Source organism: Ornithodoros turicata, chromosome 7 (genome assembly GCF_037126465.1).
Source record: "Ornithodoros turicata isolate Travis chromosome 7, ASM3712646v1, whole genome shotgun sequence".
NCBI lineage: Eukaryota > Metazoa > Arthropoda > Arachnida > Ixodida > Argasidae > Ornithodoros > Ornithodoros turicata.
In genome coordinates, this window is record NC_088207.1 from 12,546,190 (window position 1) to 12,572,176 (window position 25,987).

At 48.2% G+C, this 25,987-nt stretch overlaps 1 protein-coding gene across 1 annotated transcript in view; it reads right to left on the reverse strand.

Annotated features, from left to right (window-relative positions):
* Positions 1–25,987, reverse strand: part of LOC135399552 (sodium-dependent dopamine transporter-like) — a 39,633-nt gene that overhangs the window by 11,719 nt on the left and 1,927 nt on the right. Inside the window, exons 2-7 of the mRNA XM_064631292.1 lie at positions 16,366–16,497; positions 12,407–12,585; positions 10,103–10,290; positions 8,346–8,478; positions 7,527–7,661; positions 6,505–6,611 (exon numbers count right to left, since the gene is read on the reverse strand). Coding sequence (XP_064487362.1) covers positions 6,505–6,611; positions 7,527–7,661; positions 8,346–8,478; positions 10,103–10,290; positions 12,407–12,585; positions 16,366–16,497 — 874 coding nt within the window. The remainder of the gene's footprint in view (positions 1–6,504; positions 6,612–7,526; positions 7,662–8,345; positions 8,479–10,102; positions 10,291–12,406; positions 12,586–16,365; positions 16,498–25,987) is intronic.

The window sequence follows — 25,987 nt, forward strand, 5'->3', positions numbered from 1 at the left end:
GACGGAGAACGGTAGGCGGCCGTGCGGCCTTGCGGCCGACCGCCGCTGCGCCGTTGGGAGGGGGAACGACGGCGCGATCGGTCGGATCGTAGCTCCAGAGGAAGGCTCTCAAGCGACTTCTCAAACGCCTGTAGCCGAGAATCCAGGTCGGGCTGAGCGTGGTGGGTGTGAGACGAGTGAACAGCCGCCACGGATGGGGACCGTGAGTTGGTCAGCCAACGCTGCGAGCTGCGTGAGTGACGTGGTTTGGGACACCGTGAACAGGCTGCGCGCGGAGCGCGGCAGGCGTTGAAGGAACAATTCCCGCAAGCATTCTTCGTCGAACGAGCTTGCCTTGTCCACAAGGAGCGCTTTCAATCGACGCAGGAGCTGAGATGGTTTGTCGTCGCCTAGCTCTTCTGTTGAGAGCAGCCGCTGAAGGCGCTGTGTCGTGCTTGCTTGGAGTCGCTGTAGCAGCTCCTGCTTGAGGTATTGGTAAGGAGTATCGGTCGGTTGGTTGGCCACTATGTCGGCAACGTCGCTTATGTCTCGCTCCGAAAGGGCTCGTATGGTCATGTGGCACTTCGTCGATTCGGAGCGAATACCTTTGAGTGCAAACTCAGACTCGGCTTGCGCAAACCAAAGGCGGACATTATTGGACCAGAAGTCCGGTCTGCCGGGCGCGGAGATGGCGGCTATGGGAGAAGCGGAGGCGTCGCTGTGATCCCAGGCAGACTGCCGTTGGGCGATTACACGCGAAATGATCCAGCGGACCTGCTCGGCCCCCACAAAACTACCTCGGATTTTAACGAAATTTTTTTTAGCAGTCCCTAATAGTGCAACACGACACACCACGAAACATTTCTTCCCAAATCTCAATGTGGCGGGTGCTAGACTCGAGCAAAGTTCGCAGCGCTGGCGAAAACCGTGCCTGGCGTGAACGGCAAGTGCGGCTCATAGAAAGCACCAAGAACTGTGCGGTTTTCTTCTGCGTATAGAGGAAACTATGCTCTACACAGCGTCCAAATCCCGATTGTCGTGCTGTAATCGGTGCAGGTATACAAAGGCCGGAAGTTTCGCAATTTTCCTCCTACTTCGCGATTTTTTTGTGGAAAACCAAACCATTAAATTTTGATGAATATTTTTTCCTGTCAAGGCCCCAATGAATACTTCAACAGGAAAAATCGCCAGACACGTAACTTTCATAGTCATTGCAGGAAAAAAAGAGGAAGTATGCGATTTTTCCAAAATTCGCAACAATCGAGCGTAAAATACGCAATGAAGAGGTCGGAAGAGACACCTGAAACCAACGCAGTTTTATAGAGCGAGCCCTCCTCTACAACAGTGTTCCCCAAACTTTTGGCGGTGGCGGACCCCCGGAAGCGATGAGAACCAATTCACGGACCCCCCCCCCCCCCCCCACACACACACACACACCGTCACAGCCAGTGCATAACCAGCAACCTCGTCAGCTGTTGCGTGCTTTCGATACAGCTTCAGAAACGATTCCGGACTGGTTTCTTCTTCTTGTTTGTATGTGTATGACGCGGACAAACGTGCATTGCAGGACTTTTCTATCAGAAATTAGAAGCCAGCCGTTGAAGCATGGTTGTAGCAATTTTGGAAGTTCTGGGTGTTTGGAAATCGGGCAGCATGTACGAGCGCGTATTTGTGGGGACGACAATCCTCACTGAAATGTGAGAGACGGTCGCGGACCCCCACAGACACTCTCGCGGACCCCCAGGGGTCCGCGGACCACACTTTGGGAAACACTGCTCTACAACATATTAAAAAAATCTCGAGGGTGTTTTTTCGTATACAAGAGAAAATATTTTTTTTTGTAGTAGAGGGTATTACGGCCACACTGACCCTCGTTGCATGTATCCGGTGGGGTGCTATATTTGTTTCTTGGGCTCCCGTTTTAATTACTCGTATTTCTGATTTTTTTTTCGGTTGGTTTTCAATATGACAACCACCCGGACCAAAGGAACATGCCTCCAGTTGAGCGTTGTGGATTTCCAATTCACCAGTATGAATATTATAGGCGTGTAGATGCATGTTCACTTGATGAAAGTTCCCTTTAACTGTCACATTTAAATGCTGAACAATTCAGCGAAAATATTAACGACAAAAAGTCTTAACAAATTATAACGCTAGAGGAAAAGACGAACGTGCAAAAAAGTCATTTACATGGCAGTACTGGAAATGACGGAATCTTGTGGTGGTGGTTCATCGTCCATGCTGTCCTATGTTCCAGTGAGGCTCACAGCTATATAAAGCCTTGCACCATTCGCGTATGGAAGCGTATACCCGCGGATATCCGCAAGAAACTTCTGGGTTCGGATGAAATATGGACGCTTGTTGTGATCTGCGGATCGGACGCGGATGGCGCCGGCTCAGGAGCGGGTCAGACTCGGATAAACCGCGAGATTGCGCCATGAAATTGCTTCACACTAGGTACAGAACATACAGTACAAGGTGTACGAAAGCCGCTCGCGCATCTGAGAGAGATCTCTGGCGTCTCGAGTCGAGGTGCGCGTCCGGCGCCGATCTTGCGTTTCACTTGCAATAAATTATCTTGTAAAATTGTAAAACTTATCCCGTTTGGTGCAAAATGTGTTGCTGTGCTTGGTGCCTTATAATCTTTCCTGGAAGCTAAATCTGTACTTGCTGTCGTGTATCCTTTGGTAGCATCATGGACGCTCAGGACCTGTCCTCGCTAGAAAAGCTATGCCGCTCCGGAGTTTTCACTGTCAGAATGAAAGAGAGGAAGTTGCCCGTGTTGATAAAGTTTGCTGACAGCTTTTTCTGTTGGCTTTTTTTATTCTGTTTTGTGCTGACGGGAAATAACGTTTATTTTCTGGAAAATTGGCCTGATATATCGAGCATAGAAACTGAACTATTGCTGCGTGCCGTGGGAGACGCGGATTTTTCGGATAGGATGCGGATGTCAAAAAGCTCATCCGCGCAGAGCTTTAGCTCACACGACAAAAAGTGTTACTTAGCCTGCCCATCACCGCTAATCCCCAATCTCCGTTGCTGGCACCGCGCACACCGGAAACAATGCCATAAACTTAACCACCCAGGATTGCAATACGCGTGTTATGCTACAGAAGCAAAAATTATGGTAACCTTGCAGAAGTCTGTGCCACAGCATATTGCTTGCTCATTAAAACCCAACCAGACCAGAGAAAAATTAAAAATAAAACGAATTTATACAGGAGCCCAATAAAAAACATATAGCACCCCATTTGATACATGCAACGTGGGTCACTGTGGTCGTAATACCCTCTACTACAAAAAAAAAAATATTTTCTCCTGTATACGAAAAAAAACACCCTCGAGGTTTTTAGTATGTTGTAGAGGAAGGCTCGCTTTATAAAACTTCGTTGGTTTCAGGCGTCTCTTACGACCTCTTCATTGCGTGTTTTACGCTCGATTGTCGCGAATTTTGGAAAAATTGCAATACTTCCGCTTTTTTTCCTGGAATGGCTATGAAAGTTACGTGTCTGGCGATTTTTCCTGTTGAAGTATTCATTGGGGCCTTGACAGGAAAAAATATTCATCAAAATTTAATGGTTTGGTTTTCCACAAAAAAAATCGCGAAGTAGGAGGAAAATTGCGAAACTTCCGGCCTTTGTATACCTGCACCGATTACAGCACGACAATCGGGATTTGGACGCTGTGTAGAGCATAGTTTCCTCCATCCGCAGAAGAAAACCGCACAGTTCTAGGTGCTTTCTATGAGCCGCACCTGCCGTTCACGCCAGGCACGGTTTTAGCCAGCGCTGCGAACTTTGCTCGTGTCTAGCACCCGCCACATTGAGATTTGGGAAGAAATGTTTCGTGGTGTGTCGTTTTGCACTATTGGGGACTGTTAAAAAAATTTCGTTAAAATCCGGGATCATTTTGTGGCGGCCGAGCAGGTCCGCTGGATCATTTCGCGTGGAATCGCCCCGTTGTGACGTAGCACTCGGGTCCATGTGCGGTGCTGTATAGAGCTAGGAGTAGTGGTGTTCTGTCCGGGTCACCAACTTGAAGGGACGAGCCAGTAAGGGGGAGAGAACGGCTTTACTGGTCAAAGGCCGAACGTAGAAGAAGGAACTGCAGTCAAGTCTCGCGCCTCTGTGTCGCAGGACGTCTTCCTCTACACTCTTAAAAATGAACTTCCCCGCATAGCAGGCTCCTAGTTAACCATCATCTCGAATGATATCGTTATCTGCCCTGACTTGTTGAAAGCAGGAGGCGTACGCCTTTTTTGTGACACTTATGCTGTTCATAATTGTCACAAAAAAGGCGTACGCCTACCGTTTTCAACAAATCAGGGAAGGTAACGATATCATTCGAGATGATGGTTGGCTAGGAGCGTGCTATGCGGTGAAGTTCATTTTTAAGAGTGTACAGGGTTTTCCAGATTGAATGACTTCACTCTGTTCAAATTACATTACCGACGGAGAACTCACGCGGAAAATATAATGCTTTTTTGGACCCCAGGTGTCGCTAGAGCATCGATTGCTTTTAACTAGAGATGGGACGAATCTAGAATTTTACGAATCAGAACCCGGGTCCGAATCCAACGAAGGTTCTGCGAATTCACGAATCTTACTAATCTCGAAACTTTCGCATCCTTTATTTAAAACGAGTTTACAAAGCCAGAAAAAACTCCTAAAACTGAGAAGTGTTTTGAAGCAGAATGTGATACATTTGTTTAATGAAAAACAAATTAAATAATAGTGCAGTTTCAGGAGAAAATACGTATACCCGTACACTGTTAGAACAGAACCTCACCACATAGCACGCTCCTAACCAACCATCATACCGAATGATATCATTCTGTGTCATGATTTGTTCAAAACAGGGGGGAGGCGCCTATTTGGGACAGATTATCTTGTCCCAGATAGGCGCCTCCCCCCTGTTTTGAACAAGTCATGACAAAGAGTGATATCATTCGGTATGATGGTTGGTTAGGAGCGTGCTATGTGGTGAAGTTCTGTTTTAACAGTGTACACTCTAAACACAGAACTTCACCGCATAGCACGCTGTGCACCAACCACTGCCATGAATGATAGTGTTATCGCTTGTGATTCGAGGAGAGAAGGGGCGTACGCCGTTTGGTGGCAATTCGGATATATGATAATTACCACAAAAAGGCGTACGCCCTCCTCTCTCCTCGAATCAGAATCGATAACCCTATCATTCGTGGCAATGGTTGGCGCACAGCGTGCTATGCGGTGAAGTTCTGTTTTTAGAGTGTATAATTCTTCTCAAACGTAATTTATGTAACTCAACGACTACACTCTTAGAAATGAACTTCACCGCATAGCCACTCCTAGCCAACCATCCTCTCGAATGATATAGTTAGCTGTCCTGATTTGCTGAAAACGGGAGGGCGTACGCCATTTTTGTGACAATTATGAACAGCATAAGTGTCACAAGAAAGGCGTACGCCTAGAGTTTTGAACAAATCGGGTCACATAGCGATATCATTCGAGTTGATTGTTGGCTATAAGCGTTCTATGCGGTGAAGTTCATTTTTAAGTGTGTACAAGAAATACATAAGTTCTCCAGTCTGAATTATTTCCATAAAACTAAGCAAGTATGCGAAACAAAACCATGAGAGCAACGTAAACAAACAAACAAGAAAACACCCGTCGGTCAATGTGGCTTTCGGCGGGCTCCTGAGGCGCCAATTTGCAAAAGAAACAAACAAACGTGGTTTGGGGATTCGAAAGATTCGATTCGGATTCCCGAATCTCGAATCCCTGTCTAGGATTCGAGGATTCGCGGGTTCGATTGGCACATCCCTACGCGAGCAGCAGTGACGGCATGACAACGAAAGCATGTGACCGCGTCTTTCTAGCATTGGTTTGGTCACGGACTATGAACAGGTGAGGGGCGTGCCACCATTTCCAAACTTTTCAAATCGTTAAAATGTTGTTGTTTCTCAGCACAGTATCCTCGTACTCTTCCAAAAATTTTGAACGCCTAGCTAAGATGTGTACCCATTGTGTTAATCATGTGATCGACGCGTTGCTATGAATATGGAAATAGTTTGCAATCAAATGAAGGTTGCCGAGAGAACAAAGTGTTAGTGTTACATCTGATTACCTTTGGCGTACAACCTCATTAAAACAAACTCATGCACCGCCTTGCAGATTTGTGTGTGCCATTTTTAATGTATAACAACGTCGTGACTCCTCTGTATCCCACTCCTTCCTACTGTCTTCTCTCAATCTGACCTTGTCTGTACGTCGCTCATAGCCACAGTTGCTTCGAGACGCTAACATGTAATCGAAAAAAGAAAAACGCCGTGCATTTGTGCAAGTATTATGCTTCCTACTTTGCGTATGAGGTTGTATGTCACCTTTAGAATTCCACGATACGTAGGCTAGAATGGCGGTTGGGAACCAGGCTCAGGGTACACTCTTCAGAAGGTGGGTTACGCTTCACCAATTGTTATCAGATGGCACACTCAATGCAATCACGCGTTATGACATTTCACGAATGAACGCAAGGGAGACTAACCAGTAGAGCCCTGTGGATTCGAAGTTGTTGTAAGATGAAAATGCGTGTAGTTTGCCACTTCCGATTTCCAGCGCACTGGTGATGTAATAGGCGGCATCTGACCAGGCCTGACAGAAGGGAAAATATATTGCTGTTATAAAACGTGATAAAGATGATCATCAAAAATCACGATGTGGAAAAAGCCGTTATTACTTGTGCTCTGCAAACCCTGATACAACTGAATGTCATTTTGGGGGCGCGATATTGGAAGCTTAGACGAGTACTATGTGAGCAAGTAACAAACAAACGAGACGACACCTTTTATCGCGCTCGCTCCAATCAGCAAACTGACGCCCAATTCTCACTTGATGACCGGAGAGTTGGTGTCGCTTGCGGGCGGTGGAAGTCAGAGCCGTTTAATAGGAGAGCTTGGCCATTCGGAGGAGCCTGTCTCAAAGCGCGCCATTTGACGTCACACGACGGGCGGCGCCAAGGCCAGTGCCGCCATTTTGGAGCAAAGCTATTACTCTGTAATCTCCCATAGAGTAAAGAAGAAAAGGAGGCGCCTCAACGGCTCTTCGAAGGAAGGGAGGAGTGTGGGGCAAATGACGGAAGGATAGGGGATGAGCTTTCGATGCTAAGTGCGGTTATTTTAATTGTCACAAAAAAGACCTACGCCTCGCGGTTTTCACAAATCAAAAGTGATGAAGGTGAAGTCATCACTGTTGATTTGTGAAAACCGCGAGGCGTAGGTCATTTTTGTGACAATTAAAATAACCACATAAGTGTCACAAGAAGGTGTACGCCTCCCGCTTTCAACAAATCATTCTATACAGCGGTTGGCCTTCAGCGTCTCATGTCGTGAAGTTTTGTATTTGGTGCGTCACACATGAAGCGACCACTTCATGTGTGGTTCACATGAAGTGGTCACATGAAGTGAAGTGGTCACACATGACGAACGACAGAACGCATTTTATGGTCTGCTGTTTGAGAGCACAGAAGACATCGTGGTGGATGTGCCGCCGACACAGAAAATATCTTACACTGAGGCTAACGATGTGACTCCAGCCTGGAGCCATAGCAGCGAAGAAGGCGCTACGACCATTCGGCAGAAGCATCATCTTCACAGCGAGGGCGATGAGGGTGATGAAGGGAATTATGGCCATCAAAGGCGCCATCTGTGTACCACAATAACAACACACGTCATACACGGATCAGATTTTTCTTCTACATAAAGTCGGGTGCCTGAAGAGAGAATGCCGTGGGGAATACGAAGTTAGTTGCCTGTGGCAGAGCGGGAAAGGACCGAATTCGTTTGTCGATCAATTAAATCGTTATATGCTCTTGGTATCACACTCCCCCACCGGTTGTAACACGCTGCCCGAGCCTGAGGCACAGTTACAAGAGCTAGCTGTCTATACTTTCACGATTTTTTTTGGAGTCTCTCTCCAAAAATGGCGTTTATTTTGTATATGAACAGCGTAAATCAAGATTTGTTCAAGCCAGTGGAGTTAAAAATGTAGTTTTCTTTCAGTCACAAATATAAAAAAAAAACAGACTACTTTTTCGACCCGCTGTCCTCACGTTGCCCTACTCATGTGGGAGTTCATCCTCTCATGCAGGTATCTGCCTCTCAAGCAAAGCACTCTAATGCGCCAGAAAATCTTGCAACCCCACAAATCCCTACAAAAACGTAGAAAACAAGCCAGTCACACCCCCACAGGACGACAACACCCACCCGAGCTTCTAGAATTCAATCTAGACTTCTAGAATAATCAATGGTCTCACGCCAGGTGCGCTCCGAAAACGCGAAATTTACAGCGTATCACGGGAAATCTGAGAGGTGTTGATTGGAAATTGACCTTTCCGAATGTGGCGACTCCTTTGGACGTGCAGACGAAGACGAAGAACCAGGAGAAGATGTAACAGACCATGAGCTCCCAGCGGATGCCTCCGAAGTCATCGACACCATTGGACACTTTCAGAACTCCGTTTCTGCCCGAATTAAGCACGTCTAGTTAGGTATCATACCAAATTCATTACTTACAGGCAGCACGTCCGTCTCTACTACGAAAACACAGGTCTCCTAATGTTTCATGTCTCGGCGGCGATGCCAACGTCTTGCACTTTGTGTTGAGGTTTGGAAAAACCGATCTTGTGCGTCCTATATTGCTACCACGTGTGGTGATGGGAAAGCGTATGATGTGCTTTGGATCCATTCGTCGCCCTCCGAACACGAAGTACGCAGTACAAGAGTGATAACACGGAAAGAGTGAACAGAGTCTGGCAAGAGCGTACTTCGTCTTGCGTCACTCTTTTCCCTCAGCCTCAAAGAATTGTTGCATTATCCACAATGGAACTACGTATTTTCCTCGCGCTCCGCATGTTCTGGTGAACAATTCGCACAACTGTGAGCGTATTGTTTTTCTTTTCTTTTATTTATTTATTTTTTTGCATACGGTTAGGTGCAGGGGCGGATCTAGAGAGGAGAGGAGAGAGGGTGCTCTGACACCCCCTCAATTGCTATGGTTGCATAGGGTTTCAATCAGACTTGTGCGTAACGCGTTACTAGTAATTGCGTTACTTGTAATCAATTACTCTTTTGAGTAATTTTTTGAGTAATCAGTTACTTTACTGTCAAAGTAATTTTTCGAATAATCGATTCCTTTTCTGAGTAATCGATTACTCAGTAACTGATTACTTTTCCCGCAGAGATTAACCTATCTTTCAGATGCTCTGCCCCAAGTCAAGCCCCTCATGCGGTCAGCCTTTCTTGGGCCGTTCTAGAACAGCAAGCGGAGGTCATTGTGCTGACTTTCTCGAATTTCAGGGTCGCTCTCCGTAATCTCTTCCTACACCAGTATGGTGGTACCTGAAGGTGGTACCTAGTGGTACCTGAAGCTTTGGAGGTTTAGTGAGTCATGGGGAAGTTCCACGCAATGCTCTTCCACAATCGGGTCAACGTCTTCACGGGCGATAAATACAGTAGACCTACAGATCTACTTGTCCTACACGTTTTTGTTGTTCCTGTTATTTCGGCTGTTACGCTGTTGAACCTCTTTTTTGTTTCTTTCTTTCTTTCCTGAGGCATACAAAGACGGGTATAATTTGCGTGATTGCAAAGTAACGACCGGAGTAACGCGTTACTTTTCTGCTCGTTACTCAGTTACGTTTGGAGTCGACTAATTGGTAACGGTAATCACTTCTTCCGTAGAAGTAACGGTAACTGTAATCAATTACTTTTTTCGAGCAACGGGCACAAGACTGGTTTCAATTGACATTAGGTAGTGTAGTGTGGCATTCTGGATCCGTCTATGGTTAGATGTTGACCTCTGCCGTTCCTCCTAGACTTAGAGTGTGGATTCTGTCCCCCAGGTGCTCAAATCATTTAGGCTAAAGCAAATTAGGCACTCTCAAGGTTAGGCTAGGTTAGGTTAGTTCGGTGCATGTTAGACCCGGCTAACCGTCATCGAGTGATACCGTCCTGATAATGTTAAATTTTGTATCTAGAGTGTTCAATGCATGCATTTGGGTCAAACCTGGTTTGCTGAATATAAAAAGCCGCCTTCGCTGTTTTCGTCACTATGTGCTATAGCCGGTTTCAGTACCGTGAACTCACATGTAGAAGGACATCTCGCTGATGGGTCGCTGGTCCTGGCAGGCCTCCGATGTGCCATTCAGGTAAATGGCATACGGTATCCTAATCTTTTTGCCGCACACATCAACCGTTGTAGAATTCCTCGACCCGCCAAGCCCTTTGTCGACGTTTGCAATGTAGAGCCGTACATATTCGGAGTAGCAATGCTTCTGCATCGAAACATGGCTAAATGTAATTATATACATAGAGGGTGGCTCACCTAATGTGATAAAAAATTCTAACTGGTGACGTACTCGCCGGAAGATTGTGGGACTTCCAGCAATTACCCCCTAGGAACGTTTGCCACCATTGAGGAAGGCTTTGAGCGATTTTAAATTGCAGGAAACTTATTATTTTGAATTGAACTTCGAAAATTTCCAAGCGAACCTCACTTTTTTTTAACAGAAACATCTAGTGATCCACGGATAACCGCAGACCCAACAAAAACTATGCACAGTATCGCAACAGAAATAGTAAAAAAACAGGTAAAAATTCCGCTTTAGCCCCGGCTGCGTGATTGTCGCAAAGTAGGGCGCGCAAAATGTGCATCTAGAAGAGGAAGTGTTTCATTTGTTTTGCGTGCTTTGATAAGGCGGTTGTTTTGTTTTCTTTGTGATTGGACGATTGTCACCAGCATCGATGTCAAAGCGGGGGGAAAAGGTAAATCAAGAGGCGGGAACGCTTCCTCCTCCCCCCGCACCTTCCCTGCGCTCTTCTTTGCGAGACTCAAGCAGGTGGGACTGAAGCGGAATTTTTACTAATTTGTTTTACTATTTGTGTTGCGATACTCTGCATAGTTTTTGTCGGGTCTGTGGTTATCCTTAGAGAACTCCATGTTTCTGTAAAACAAAGTGAGGTTGGATTGGCAGTTTTTAAAGTCCAATTAAAGAATAAATGTCCCTCAATTAAAAATTGTTCAAAGCCCTCCTAAATGTCGGCAAAAGTTTCCAGAAGGTAATTGCCGAAAGTCCCACAATCCTCCGGCGAGTGCGTCGCTAGTTAGAATTTTTTATCACTTTAGGTGAAACACCGTGTATAATTCTGTAATCGTTATTCGTCACGCTGTACGACGAAGAAATTCTAACGAACTTGAGACTTAATTCTTATGCTGAACAGCGTTCGTGCTCGGTGGATCAGTGCGTGTATAGCGGTTTTTAACCTCGCTGAGAGTGCCAGCACTTTCGTTATGCGGTACAACGTCCTCCGCGAAGGGGCGTAAAGTGCGGTGCGATGAGATTTACACGCATGGCAACGAGCCCTCTGGTGGACACATATCCACGGATCCAAAATTAATTCACGAAGCGACCGTTGTAGCGTTGCTCGTGTTAATATTTGTCTCACGGCGTAAAGTCATTGGCGAATTTTATAATATGGTACCCAAGCACTTTGACGTTGAACGATACGGCGCATGCGCAGAACCGGTTTTGCTCTTTGGGTTTTCAGGGGCCGCGCTATACTTCGAAAATACAGTGGGTATCCAAAGTAGTCCCAAGGCGAATTTGTGGGCCGCGAGACGTTTCTACAGAGCCACGGAAAGAATAAAGAGAAAACACACGTGGTTTGAACAAGGTTAAAGTCTGGGCAGGTTGGTTATCGGTTTTAAAATCGATTAAAGCCTCGTGCTAGGTAAAAACAACGAGCAAAGGACGGTACAAGTAACGACAAACGACGACTGCAATGCAACGTTGTTTGCTGTTATACTCGTACCGTCCGCACGTGTTCTCAGAAGGCAGGGCCCGCATCACAACAATATGCGCCAATACAGACGTAAAATTCGGACGCAAAGCCTCAGTTTATTCATCAAGACGAAATCTTATGCGTCAGAATATAAGAGTAAATCATGTTCCCCGTGCCACTTAAGCTCCACCCTTTAGGCTTACAACTGGCTCGGTACTAGGAATACAACACAGCTTGACGGATACGGCGCCAGCCATTTTGTCGAAATTTACGCTTTGTTAGGGTAAGATTGGACGTAAAAGTAAATTTATCAGTTTCTTTCGCGGGTGCGTAGCGGGACGTGGAAGCCCTTTGCATTCCGATTTGCCATCGCGCAGGAGCTCGGGCCAAATCACAGGGAGTAACACATTTATCGCGCGGTAACGGAAAGTTGGGTGTCGAGCCCTCGGTATGCGCATTCTATCGCGGCGCGCATGCGCCATTTTTTACACCCGTTTCATGTGCGTCCTGTACGACGACAGAAGCAGTTGCTTTTAATATGCCATGAAAGCTTGGACAACGGGGTTTAGAGTGCAACAGAGCAAGAAAAAGAGTGCATCGGAAACGTACGCTCTTGGTCTTGTTCCTTAGGACGCAGTTGAGTACGTTCGCTCCCCACCAAGTGTAACAGCTAGCCCAAGGAAGTTCCGTCTGGAAGGCCTGCAGGAAGTAGTAGAAGGTGTAGCTGTCCTTCATAACCCTGTACGTCGATATCACGAAGTTCTTCAGCAACATCGCCATGCCAACTCCTGGACAACGGACGAACCATTTTTCGTTGCTTTCTTAGTGCTGTTGAATTCTAGGAAATCACGGATGAACAAAACACACCAACTGCGTGCAGAGTCAAGGTAGTCCCGTTGCTACACTGTAAGAATCGAACTTAAAGGGACAATCGCATCTGTCCCGGTCGATTCGGACTCTATAGTGCCTTCTTACTCCCCGATAATACTCATAATGCTACTGATACTGACACTGATAATAACGCCGAAAATGCGATGCGAATTGGTGGCGTTGTTCCTGTGCAGTTCGATGTAACACATGGCAAGAGCAGACGGTGCACATTGTGAGTGTTCCGGGATTCCCTCTCTGAAAACGTCACTCGGACAAGGCCTCTCAGTCAGTGCCCTTTGGCGCGGATGAGACCAATCAGGGAGCGACTGGAGGGACCTTGGTAACCATGGCGACCAACCGACCGATCGAGAGGCGGGTGGGTTAGCCGGAATACTACGTAGATGTCGGCGTCTGCTCTGTGATCGTCTTGCCGAATGTTGTTTCTGCTTAGCGTCGGACGTGTTCGTGCAGCCAGGGGCGTTACATCGTGTTCCACGCGACATGGTCACGCCAGAACTCACACTGGTTTAGCGAAGTTTGCCCCCGTATTTACCGAGGACTTTTCACTTATTGCGATGCGAGCGGCGAGCAGGCGGCGTCAGTGGCAACCACCTGTGCACTGCGTTCCCATTCGTGTGCCTGGGATACGTCATTAAGTTGTTGGCTGCAGAGGGAGTCCGAATATTTAAAACTCGTCTATTTATAGTGTAAACTGTTTTCGGAAGTGAAACATGGTCAAGCTGAAGAATGATGAAAGATGAAAGTCACTGAAAAGGTTAGCCAGCTGTAGGACTCGAACCCACATCTTCTGGATTACCGATTCAGGGCTCTACCAATTGAGCTAAGCTAACACGCCTTCTGGTCATGGACATGGTCAAGCTGACTGTGAAGCGTTGACGAACATTACTGTATCAGTCTCCTACTTGTGTTCCCGGATGCGATAGTAGTACCTTTAACACGGCACAAGAGCCAGCAGAAGAGAGGCAGCGCAGCCTATATAGCTGGTACATGTTGTTGGGAATCCTTGTCGACTCTTTGTTTGTTCTCTGTGCCACAGGTTTTCTTCCCAACAAACAGCACTTGAAATGATATAGTTCTGCCGTCTCACGGTTAAAAATGGGTGACGTCCGCCTTTTATGAAACGCTTCACAATTTCATAATCAGAAAACTCTCGTACGCTCCTCGCCCTAAACAAATCAGAGAGGCGGCCCGTGGCACATAATCATAAGCGTAAAACGCCGAAGGACGCTGAAAAAAAAAAAAAAAAAGAGAAAGAGAGAGAACGTCGCCGCATAACGCCGGCCGTGGCTAACCGCCGTTCAGAATGTTCTCGTTCCGTCACCGCTCATGCTAAAACTGGTGCACGCCCTCTTTGGACAATTATTGCGAAATGCGAAGCTTCCAAAAAAGCCTCCCATATTCAAGAAATCGGGGAGATAACGGCAGAATTCAGAGTGATGTCTTCTATTTGATCAGGCGATGTTGTATTACTGTATGACAGACGGCCCATCTGGATGCATCAGGTATAGTAAGAGTAACACAATGTAAACAACGATTTCCGTCAGCGAATGTCCATGGTTCCACGGAAGCAATGGAATGTGTGATGTTTGATGTGATGTTCCACGGCTTTTGATGCGAAATTCTTCGAAACTGAATTTGGTAACGACGACGTGATGTCAGCTACACACAGAGGAAATCTGTTGAGACACTGCAAGTGGAAAGTATGCTTTATTTTATTACGTCACTACCGCGCTCAATTTCAGAAAAGCCTGCAGTGGGGGCGTGTCCGTTTACTCGTTGCAAATTGTGGGTCCGAATCCGAGCGTGGACGCCACCACTTTGGTGGCAGTGTTCAAGTTCATTAGACACGTCGCCATCCTCGAGGGACGTTAAACACGGCGTGCCGGGTCATGAGATTTCTATGCAAAACAAGAGCCGGAAGTAGGGGATCACGAATCTACGGACTGCCGACTGCGGCGTAGGCGCACCGCAACGTGATTCTCGTAGACACCAACTCACAATGATTATGGGTGATGAGTACGGAAACAGAAACATACATGCAGTGCAAGTAGCCACATCGAGAGATATTCCAAGCGTTTGACGAACGCTCCATAACCCTCAAGAGAGGTCCGAACAAGAACTCCCGCACTTACGTAATTGCGAACACCAAATAGGTAATTTAAAATTGGGCGACGGAGCCCCCTCCTCCCATTTCCCCTTCCCCACGCCGGACGTCAAAATATTTTTCATATAGAACTCCGTCCTTGTGTATGGACCAATATGGCAGGCGAGGCCGCGTCACGAAATTGGAGGTAATTGAAAACGTTCACCATTTCAAACACGAAGACCAGCCAATGGGTGAGATGGCGTTGTACAGGTAATAGATAAAGTTTCGTGTAATAGTACACGCGTCACTGGCAAGTGGGGCGCGGGGGATGGGGATGTAGGTCAATGAGGCTTGTGTAGTGACGACGCATTTGGTCACGTGACATTGGAAAACGTATTGCCGCACGGAAGTCACACTAGGAGGACATGCCATGAGTTGTTGCGGTATGCGAGTAATTACGAGGAGATGTTGTAAAAAAAAACACACGCTGTCGCCTCGTTCCGCCCGCTCTGTGACGCCTGTGACGCATTCCCGTGTTTTCCCGAGTCACGTGGCTCAAAGGCGCTCAAAGGCAGCGCGTGACGGCATCTGCAAGAGCCTCACATTCAGGGCACCGATGTAGTCAGTCGCCCAATCATTGCGCGCAACACGCGTACGGTGCGCCGCAGTCACGTTTCAAGTTCGATCTTTGATAACTTCTACAATTGTCCTTTCACGAACGGTAATATCCCTGCCAGACGGTTGCACGTGCGTCCTAAAACATTAGGAAAAGTTTGTCTCTTAAAGGGGCAATAAACAGGTATACGAGGTGCACTTTTTTTAGTACATTGTGATACGTTGCCGATGGTGAACGTTTTCAAAAAAAAATGTTGTCGCAAAAAAGTAAATAATGGCTCCAAACCGACTGAATATTCACTGCACTCTTTCGCCCTCATGCCCCGCCCTGCGATGTCCTGGCGACAATAGAGACACGTCATTTTGACGTCGCGCATCATCAGCCATTTCGAATGCGGGACCCTTATACATTAATTTTGTTGTAATATCGAGAAGTGAGGTCAACTCTAAACATATTCCCACTTGTCCTATCCAAGGTAGCCAAGGTAGGTATTCTATTTCACGTGTGCACTATGTTATCTGTGCTGTATTGCTCCGCGAGGTCACCGCGATGTTCCCGCAACCGGTGCCCTCGCGAGCTGCAGCTTGTCTCAGTGGGGTCCGTCATTGGCTAGGAGAGCAAAATCGCCCCCACCTCCAGCGCCTAGAATTCGGTGTTGCTATACGTTGGAATATAGTGACGTGACCCGGTTCCAAGGATAAGGAGAGGCTCGCGCGGATTATGCTCTTTGAATAGCATTGTTTCGTGTTAAAGACGCTCGCTATAAGCAAAAGAATTTCATATTTGGATATGATGAGCTACGTTCTTTCATTGGGCATAATATTTGGAGAATGTTCGTCGACCTGTTTTGTGCCCCTTTAACGCAAAAGTGCCTGTATAGTTCCGCTGGCCATGGAATGTCGAGAACCATTGCCCTTCAGAATGATCAATTGTAGGATTGTATCTGGAGCTGAAACAAGACACGTTTTCACTCACCCTTGCCTACTGGTACGCAGGTCCACATCTCGAGAGCTCCTTTGCCGAGGAATTGTCCCAAAATGCACTCAAGGGCAGCCATGGGTACGCCGATTACAGCCAACAGTATTGTGTAAGGAACCAGGAAGCACACTGCAATATGCCGCATGTTTACTGTACAATGTTACGCAGAAATATTGAACAGAAAGACGCTTATATATGCAAAATAGAAAACATTCCATAACAGAAAACGCGCATCCGAAAGATCTTTGCACCACAAACTTGTGTTCTCAAGGGACACCACACTTCGTCGTATATGGTATGGCGGAACGAAATAACGAAAACCACCCATCTTCAAGGGATATGATTCCCCCAATGTTGTCATCTCAGCAAGTATCAATGAGAGTGGAACAGTCGTGCCTCTCCATCCCACATTACAGGGAACGTTTCGCTTCACCTCAACCGAAAAAAACGTATCGTGCGTAAAATTTTGTTACGCGTTCTGTGGAAGTCCCCGGCAGGCTCTTTTAATGGGCACCTGTTCATCAAATCAACCTCAAATATTGTGCGAAGGTCGAAAACTGATTCTGTAAAGGCAAACCTCCATGGAGCGAATTTTTTGCAACGAGGTTCGCGCGGCAGGCTGTCACGCGCGTTTTGCCGCCAGTTGTTCACCGGCACCAGCTCCATGGGACGAAAAACCAGCGGACAGCGTCGACAAGTCATGCTCTGATGTCACTGCTGCCAGAGTACAATGTGGAAGCTTAGTGGAATCACTTGCTAAAAAAGGCACTTGATGTCACAAATGTTCAAAACTAAATCCAACAACTAAAAACGTGTGCGCTGTGATGTACCGAATGCAGATTCGATATTGCGAAAGGAAAACATGTTTCTTAGCAGAGAAGGCCCGGCGTTCTAGCGGTGCAGTAGGCGAGACAGCGAGCAGACAAACGACAGCTCCCCATAGCAAGAAGATAACGACGACGAAGACGACTGACGAGAGCTACGAGAGCAGACTATTGCACTCTTAGGGCCGTATTCCCAAACCACCCGCACTTCGCCCTAAGGGCGCCCGTAGCCCAGGGACCCTTGAGGGCGAACATCCCCTCAGGGCAGCATGCGTTTCTCAAACGTAAACGTGCACGCGCTCAGCGAAGGGCTGGCCATCGGGAGGCTCGAAGGGGATTCGGCCCGATTCCTCGTAGAACGAAGCAGAAGCGCATGCGCACGACCGCGCTTAATTTCCGCTTCCGACGGCTGTCGTCTGCTACTTTGGTATCTGCAGGCGTTTGTCTCGCAAACCTCATGTCAGTATTGAGTTCAGATGTTGTATAACTGTTGGGTATTGCGAATATGAATTGTACCCATCTCATCATCGTCTCTTTATGTGTGTGTGTGTGTTGCGTTAAAATGGCAATATTGTAACAATCACTGGATGGGCGGACAAGGGAAGCCAGATTGTCCATGCCCCTCCTGATGTTGAGACGTTGGTATAATGCGCAGACGACTTCGATAAGCAGTATCTTTCTTTGAATTCATATTCGTCGTACCGCTCAAGATGGTTTTTCCCATTCCCGAATTCGTCGTACTGTCGGCATAAGACCGTTATCGAATCGCTCGACGCGCTCCATGAATGAAATCGCACATGTCCTCCATGTTTGTTTCGAGGCGACGGTCCCTTAGGGCCGTATTCCCAAACCACCCGCAACTTCGCCCTAAGGGCGCCCGTAGCCCAGGGACCCTTGAGGGCGAACATCCCCTCAGGGCAGCATGCGTTTCTCAAACGTAAACGTGCACGCGCTCAGCGAAATGCTGGCCATTGGGAGGCTCGAAGGGGATTCGGCCCGATTCCTGGTAGAACGAAGCAGAAGCGCGTGCGCAGGACCGCGCTTCATTTCCGCTTCCGACGGCTGTCGTCTGCTACTTTGGTATCTGCTCGCGTTTGTCTTGCAAACTTCATGTCAGCATTGTGTTCAGATGTTGTATAACTGTTGGGTATTGGGAACATGAATTGTACCCATCTCATCATCGTCTCTTTATGTGTGTATGTGTCTTGCGTTAAAATGGCAAGATTGTAACAATCACTGAATGGGCGGACAAGGGAAGCAACGGTTGTCCATGCCCCTCCTGATATTGAGACGTTGGTATAATGCGCAGACGACTTCGATAAGCAATATATTTCTTTGAATTCATATTCGTCGTACCGCTCAAGATGGTTTTTCCCATTCCCGAATTCGTCGCACTGTCCGCATAAAACCGTTATGGAATCGCTCGACGCGATCCATGAATGAAATCGCACATGTCTCCCATGTTTGTTTCGAGGCGAGCGTCCCTCAGGGAGCGTACAGGGAGCTCGCGAGCTTGCTTGGCTGGCGCGCGCCCTTAGGGCGCCACTTGCAGATACGGGCGCTTTGGGAAACGAAATTCTCCTCCCTCAGGGCCGGCGCTTACATAGGGAGCCCTCAGGGTTGTTTGGGAATACGGGGGTCAGCCTCAGGGAGCATACAGGGAGCTCGCGAGCTTGCTTGGCTGGCGCGCGCTCGTAGGGCCGTATTCCCAAACCACCCGCTACTTCGCCCTAAGGGCGCCCGTAGCCCAGGGACCCTTGAGGGCGAACATCCCCTCAGGGCAGCATGCGTTTCTCAAACGTAAACGTGCACGCGCTCAGCGAAGGGCTGGCCATCGGGAGGCTCGAAGGGGATTCGGCCCGATTCCTCGTAGAATGAAGCAGAAGCGCATGCGCACGACCGCGCTCCATTTCCGCTTCCGACGGCTGTCGTCTGCTACTTTGGTACCTGCTGGCGTTTGTCTTGCAAACTTCATGTCAGTATTGTGTTCAGATGTTGTATAACTGTTGGGTATTGCGAATATGAATTGTACCCATCTTATCATCGTCTCTTTATGTGTGTATGTGTCTTGCGCTAAAATGGCAAGATTGTAACAATCACTGGCTGGGCGGACAAGGGAACCCACGATTGTCTATGCCCCTCCTGATGTTGAGACGTTGGTATAATGCGCAGACGACTTCGATAAGCAGTATCTTTCTTTGAATTCATATTCGTCGTACCGCTCAAGATGTTTTTTCCCATTCCCGAATTCGTCGCACTGTCGGCGTAAAACCGTTATGGAATCGCTCGACGCGATCCATGAATGAAATCGCACATGTCCTCCATGTTTGTTTCCAGGTGAGCGTCCCTCAGGGAGCGTAGAGGGAGCTCGCGAGCTTGCTTGGCTGGCGCGCGCCCTTAGGGCGCCCCTTGCAGATACGGGCGCTTTGGGAAACGAAATTCTCCTCCCTCGGGGCCGGCGCTTACATAGGGAGCCCTCAGGGTTGTTTGGGAATACGGGGGTTAGGGCCGTATTCCCAAACCACCCGCAACTCTGCCCTCAGGGTGCCCGTAGCCCAGGGTCCCTTGAGGGCGAACATCCCCTCAGGGCAGCATGCGTTTCTCAAACGTAAACGTGCACGCCCTCAGCGAAGGGCTGGCCGTCGGGAGGCTCGAAGGGGATTCGGCCCGATTCCTCGTAGAACGAAGCAGAAGCGCATGCGCAGGACCGCGCTTGATTTTCGCTTCCGATGGCTGTCGTCTGCTACTTTGGTATCTCTCCTGTTCTGTTCGCGTTCGACTTGCAAACTTCATGTATGGTGAAGTTTCATGTCAGTAATCAGATATTGTACAACTCTTGGATATTGCGGATATGATATGTACACATCTCAAAATCGTCTCCTTATGTGTGTGTGTGTGTTGTATTAAACAGCCAGATTGTAACAATCACTGAATGGGCGGACAAGGGAAGCCAGGATTGTCCGTGCCCCTCCTGATGTTCAGTATAGTCTGTAGTGTTCATGCACACGCCCAACTTATCTTTCTTTCAATTCATATTCGTCGTACCGCACAAGATAGTTTTCCCAGTCACGAATTCGTCGAACCGTCACTACGGCAATACCACCGTGAGGGTATAACGCTCGAATCGCACGACGCGATCCACAAATGCACATGTCATCCATGTTTGTTTCGAGGCGAGCGTCCCTCAGGGAGCGTACAGTGAGCTCGCGAGCTCACTTGGCTGGCGCGTTAGAGTCACTGTACCCGGGGGAAGAGTATCGCATTCGCTTTCCCCGTGCCGCCGCCTTGCTCATTCGCCGAGGCGCGTCACGTGGTGCGTTTTCCTCCTCTTTGCTTCCAACCTCCCGCCGGGTCTACGGGGAACGCAATAGCTGGGACGCATGTGCGCGTATGTTCGTGTGCCGCTCTTGGTTTTTTGTACGTGAAATGGATCTCAGAGAGCTGAGGAACTACGAACAACCATGTCTGGATGTTGTGCTGCAACGGGACAGAGTCAGGCAAAGCATTTTTCTGCATTCCGACGGGCAAAAGTGACGAGACGCGTAGATCGGCACAGAACCTGCCGGAAGAACTTCGCGCCTACGAATAACATACGTTTGAGCGAGGTAAATTTCGTGGCGTGTTTATTTTTCATTGCAGAACCTTTGCACACAGTATTGAATAACAGTTCAACTGTGCGAAGAACAGCCGGGCGTATCAAAGTAGTGCTTGTTGGATCTTCCCATTGCGTTCCCTGTCCTGCTGTGCTAACAAAACGCCACTATCAGGACCACTTCACACGCGACGACTTCGAGGACAAGGACATTCGAAAGAAGTTGAAGTGGACGGCAGTCCCAAGCAGTTTTGCATACCGGACACCTACGAGGCTGAGGAAGGCTCCTATCCCCCGTTCTTCGCACGCAGAGTTCTCCGAGGAGTCACCAAAAGACTTGCACACTGAAGTTGATGACAACATGGTGTAAGATCAAGGGGCAGTGGAGGATGGTAATGCGTCGAAATATATGTAGATATGCACTATGAAAATTATTGAAACTTATGAAAACTATTCCTACATACTGATCAAGGGGCAGTGGAGGATAGTAATGCGTCGAAATATATGTAGTTATGCACTATGAGAACTGTAGCAGCAGCGTCATAATCATCACCAGCACCACCATCGGTTACGCGCAGCACTGCGCGTGACCCGAGCTTTCGTTTTCGGTTCATCGCCATTAACCGTCATTAAACCCATCAACCTCAGTAGAGCCTGGTCGCCTCATTTCTCGCTCTACAACTGGTGACCCGGACGTGATGTTTTAACGTTCCACCATCATGAACGGTGACCAGCATTCCACCAGCTCTTCGCCTCCCAGCCGGCCACCGCCACTTCCACCGCTCGAGCCTTCTGTGGCACCGCTCCGCCTGCCGCCTTTCTCCATCTCCGTCCCTCAGCTGTGGTTCGCGCAGGCGGAGGTTCTCTTCGACGGACGCCGCGTCACTTCTCAAGCCTCAAGGTTTGGCCACGCCATCGCAAACCTTCCTCCCGAAGCTGCGGCGGAAGTCCGCGACCTAATCATCCACCCCCACCCCGAGTTACCCTACGACACCTTAAGGGACGAGTTAATTCGCCGCACATCTGCTTCGGAGGAGCGGCGATTGCAGCAGCTTCTGAACAGGGAAGAGCTCGGCGATCGACGACCCTTCCTCCTACATCGACCGTCTCCGCCAGCTCTTCCGGGACCTCAAGCCCTCGCCTACCCGCTCCGCTCCCGCAACACGCGTGTTCGTGAGCCCCGACCTTAATCAAGCCACCCACGTCTTCGTCCGCCGGGACTCTGTGCGCTCCAGCTTGCAGCCTCCCTATGACGGCCCCTACAAGGTCATCTCGCGAGCCGCGAAGTTTTTTCGCCTCGATCTTCCGCGGGGACCTGACACTGTGGCCATCGACAGGCTCAAGCCCGCATTCCTGGAGTCGGCACCTCTGGTATCGCCCGACCCGCCCTCCCTACGTCCGTCCTCACCTCCTGTCTCCAGCATTCCTCCCCCTCCACGTCGAGTGCATTGGGCGCCGCAGCTCGCACACTACGAGCCGCCCGCCGCCTCGGGTCCGGCTCCTGCACTCCTTCGCCTCGGCGCCCGACCTTTCCGCCAACCTCGGCCCTCCTCGCCAGCCTTGTCATCCGCCACGGGGGGGAGCCCTGTAGCAGCAGCGTCATAATCATCACCAGCACCACCATCGGTTACGCGCAGCACTGCGCGTGACCCGAGCTTTCGTTTTCGGTTCATCGCCATTAACCGTCATTAAACCCATCAACCTCAGTAGAGCCTGGTCGCCTCATTTCTCGCTCTACAGAACTATTGAAACTTATGAAAACTATTCCTAAATATTGAGTTATGAAGACTATTTCTAAATATTGAGCTGTAATTGTGAGTGAATCAACTTTGCAGAGGAAGACAACACAAATTCTGGTCACAAATTTCTGTGACCAGAGCATTGAGGAATATGCGCAGGAAAAACCTGCAGACAAGTCATGTGATGGTCCCCTCGACGAGGTCGCAGTCTTAAAAGAAACGAGCAAAGGCTGAGACGGAATGTAGTGACTTGAAGCTCACGGTCTACTCCTCATGGAAGATCAACTGCTTGCGTTGGAGCGGGGGATTGGAAGAACAACCCACAGCAGTTTACATGCGCGTGAAAAAACGTTGGCATTCACATAGCCATTGAACGTGTGAAATAGAAATTTAATTGCGAAGAGATGAGAATGAAACTGGTGGAGGTTATTTATGTCAACCTGAAGCTAGACACACGAGCACTATAGTTTTATGTCCACAAAACAAGTGAACTAAAAGAAAAAAAAACCATCTATAGAGCGCAAACGAGACTCGACGATGCCTTTCAGAGGCGAACACGCGCCAACATGATCCGTCTGTTAGCTACAGGATACAACAAACTATACTGTAGTGACGCTCGTGCCCTGTTTCATTAAGTATTAGCCGAGTCCCACCACAGGAAGTCACAAAATTTTTGGTGCACAGCCACGAAATCAACGCGATGTAACACTGACTACAGCTATCCTAACACGCGATCCGCGGCGGCTTGGAAGCAATATGGCTGCCGGAGCAGACGACACGGAGCGGTTGCGGTACTCTTCCCCCGGTACAGTGACTCTATGGCGCGTGCCCTTGGGGCGCCCCTTGCAGATACGGGCGCTTTGGGAAACAAAATTCGTCTCTCTCAGGGCTAGAGGTTACATAGGGAGCCTTCAGGGTTGGTTGGGAATACGGGGGTTAGAAATGAACGTCACCGCATAGCACGCTCCTAGCCAACTATAATCTCGAATGATACCGTTATCTCCTCTGATTTGTTCAAATCGGGAGGCGTACGCTTTTTGTTGTGACAATTATGAACAGCATAAGTGTCATAAAAAGACGCACGCCTCCCATTTTAACAAATCAGGGGGCTTAATCGTTTCACACGTTCAACTTAATGGCACGAGTCAGCTGAACGGGTCGTTCAGGCTAACGAAACGAGCAACTTTATCGATGCTTTGCGTGGTCACAATCTGTGCTCCTCGTGAAGCTTCTTCTTTGTGGTTATTTTGCACGCTGCGAGTGCTCAAGTGTTGTGATGTCACCGCCCTGAGCGAAGAGCAGGCTGGCAGCGAGGCTGCATCTTCTCTGACCAATAGGACTGTTTCATTTGTTCCGATAGCTCGCATTCTCGTGCTCTCATACATGCTCATTGCGTTCCAATGTTCGTTCCCAGGCTCGTTCGTCATCTCTTTCTTCCCGTCTCAAGATATGGCTCGCTAGTCATGTGAAAATAATTAACGAACATGTACGTCACTGTAAGGATAATCGTCGAGCTATACGCAAAAAATTGTAAATCATATTCCTACCCTGACGATGGTGTCGGGTGAGATTGGTCTCTCTTAAGTATGATACGAGAATTTGTGTGTGCTGAGTTCTAGTTCACGTGGGAGTCCGAGACCAGAAAGGAAAGACGTAGTGGTATCAGAAGTATCAAAAGAAGAAATAGGAGGACGCTGCCCGTTCTTCTTAACTTTTTTCATTAACTTTCATTTCATTAACTTCATGTAACTTTTTCCTTCAAGCATGGAAGTACAATGCGCAGCAATGCGCAGCCTTACAGTCAGGCTTCATAAACAGTGCGAACAGCATTTCTTCCCGGACGGAACAACTTTACAATATCTATCTGGTCCAGTTGAAAGGCATCCTGACACCTAAAATAAAATAAATTCGCAGTGCAACAGTTTTCTAGTGACCTTGAACAGAACGTCAGTGAACTGTTTCAATTCCATGTTAGCAGCGCGAAGCAAGAGAATGTTATGGAACTATTCAAGACAATCGACCTCAGAAAATCCACAGAATCCTTTGCTCTTCCTTTCATTGCTACATCAACACTATGTCCGCAATGTACTATTAAAGAGAACAATTCGAACACTACAATATGCATCCATTTCGCCTTTGTTGTTCATCACAACACCCGTACCTATCAAGACGGAATGAAGTACACGGTCACAAGTTCTCACAAACGGTTCGGAGAGCGTTTCTTGGCGGACGGAAGAACTTTACAGAATCTGTCTCGTCCAGTTGAAAGGCATCCTGACGCCATCACGTCCATGGGACGCAGTTAGCTGGTTGTGTGATCGCCCAAGCGAAGAATCACTCCGCCATATTTCTTGGGCAGCTTCACCGTCAGCGTGTCGTTACGAATAACGAAACGAAGAAACTTATCGACGCCCTGCTGTGGCACAATCTCTGCTCCTCGTTTAGCTTCTTCGTTGAGGCTATCGTGCTTGTAACGAGCCGTTACGTGTTGTGATGTCACCGCCCTGAACGAACTACAGCTGCCAACGAGGCTGCAATCTTGTCGACCAATGAGGTTGTTTAATTTTGTTTGGATAGCTCGCATGGTTTGTCTATGGTTCGTCTATGGCTTGTCGTTGTCACTTGTTCGTCTTCTTTCTCGTCTTCATCTGCATCTTCTCGAGAATATCTCACAGCCCTCATGTAACCACTGGTGTAAATACGATGAAAGGGGGAGCATGTCATTTTGTACAGAGTCATGAAGCAATACATGTTCGTTTCTGCAGAAATTCCGTTTCTGCAAATCTCCAAATGAAGATGTTTCACATTCTAACGAGTGGGTAGACCCACTCGTTAGAAAAACGATCTAATTTGATCGTAACTGGACCGAGAGATTACGCCCCTGTCACTTTAACGAAAAGAGCGCGTCATACACCACGTGCTCGAGCTCCCGAGTGCCTAGCTCCTCGTTAGATCATGAGCCATGTAGGCGATCAAGCCTGTGAGCACGCGAACACATTCGTTAGGCAGACGACACTGTCGGTCGTTACGGGAGCAAGAGATTACGCCGCTGTCCCGTTAACGAAAAAAGCGCGTCACGTTTAACGTGTCACGTGTTCGTGTTAACGAGAGCTCCGCCCCTCGTTGGCTCGCGAACGATGGAAGTGATCAAGCCGATAAGTGATAACGATATTTGAGATGCGCCAACGGCAAACTGTGACTAACCGAGCCATAATACTGCAAGCACTCAACTAACCAACATGCCGCCCTGCTCAGCCAAATGGCTGCTAAAATGTGTCTTTCGTTCGCTAACACGACTTGGACACATATCGAAAACCCCTGAATTTGAGTGGTTAAATAGTAATGTTATGTTCTTAATCACTGCATATCATCTTACGAAGCAGCATTTCCCTGGTTTTCCTTGTTTCCAGAACATGAATCCATCCCACTCTAACGTTGGCAATACGAGAACATGAATTTCGACA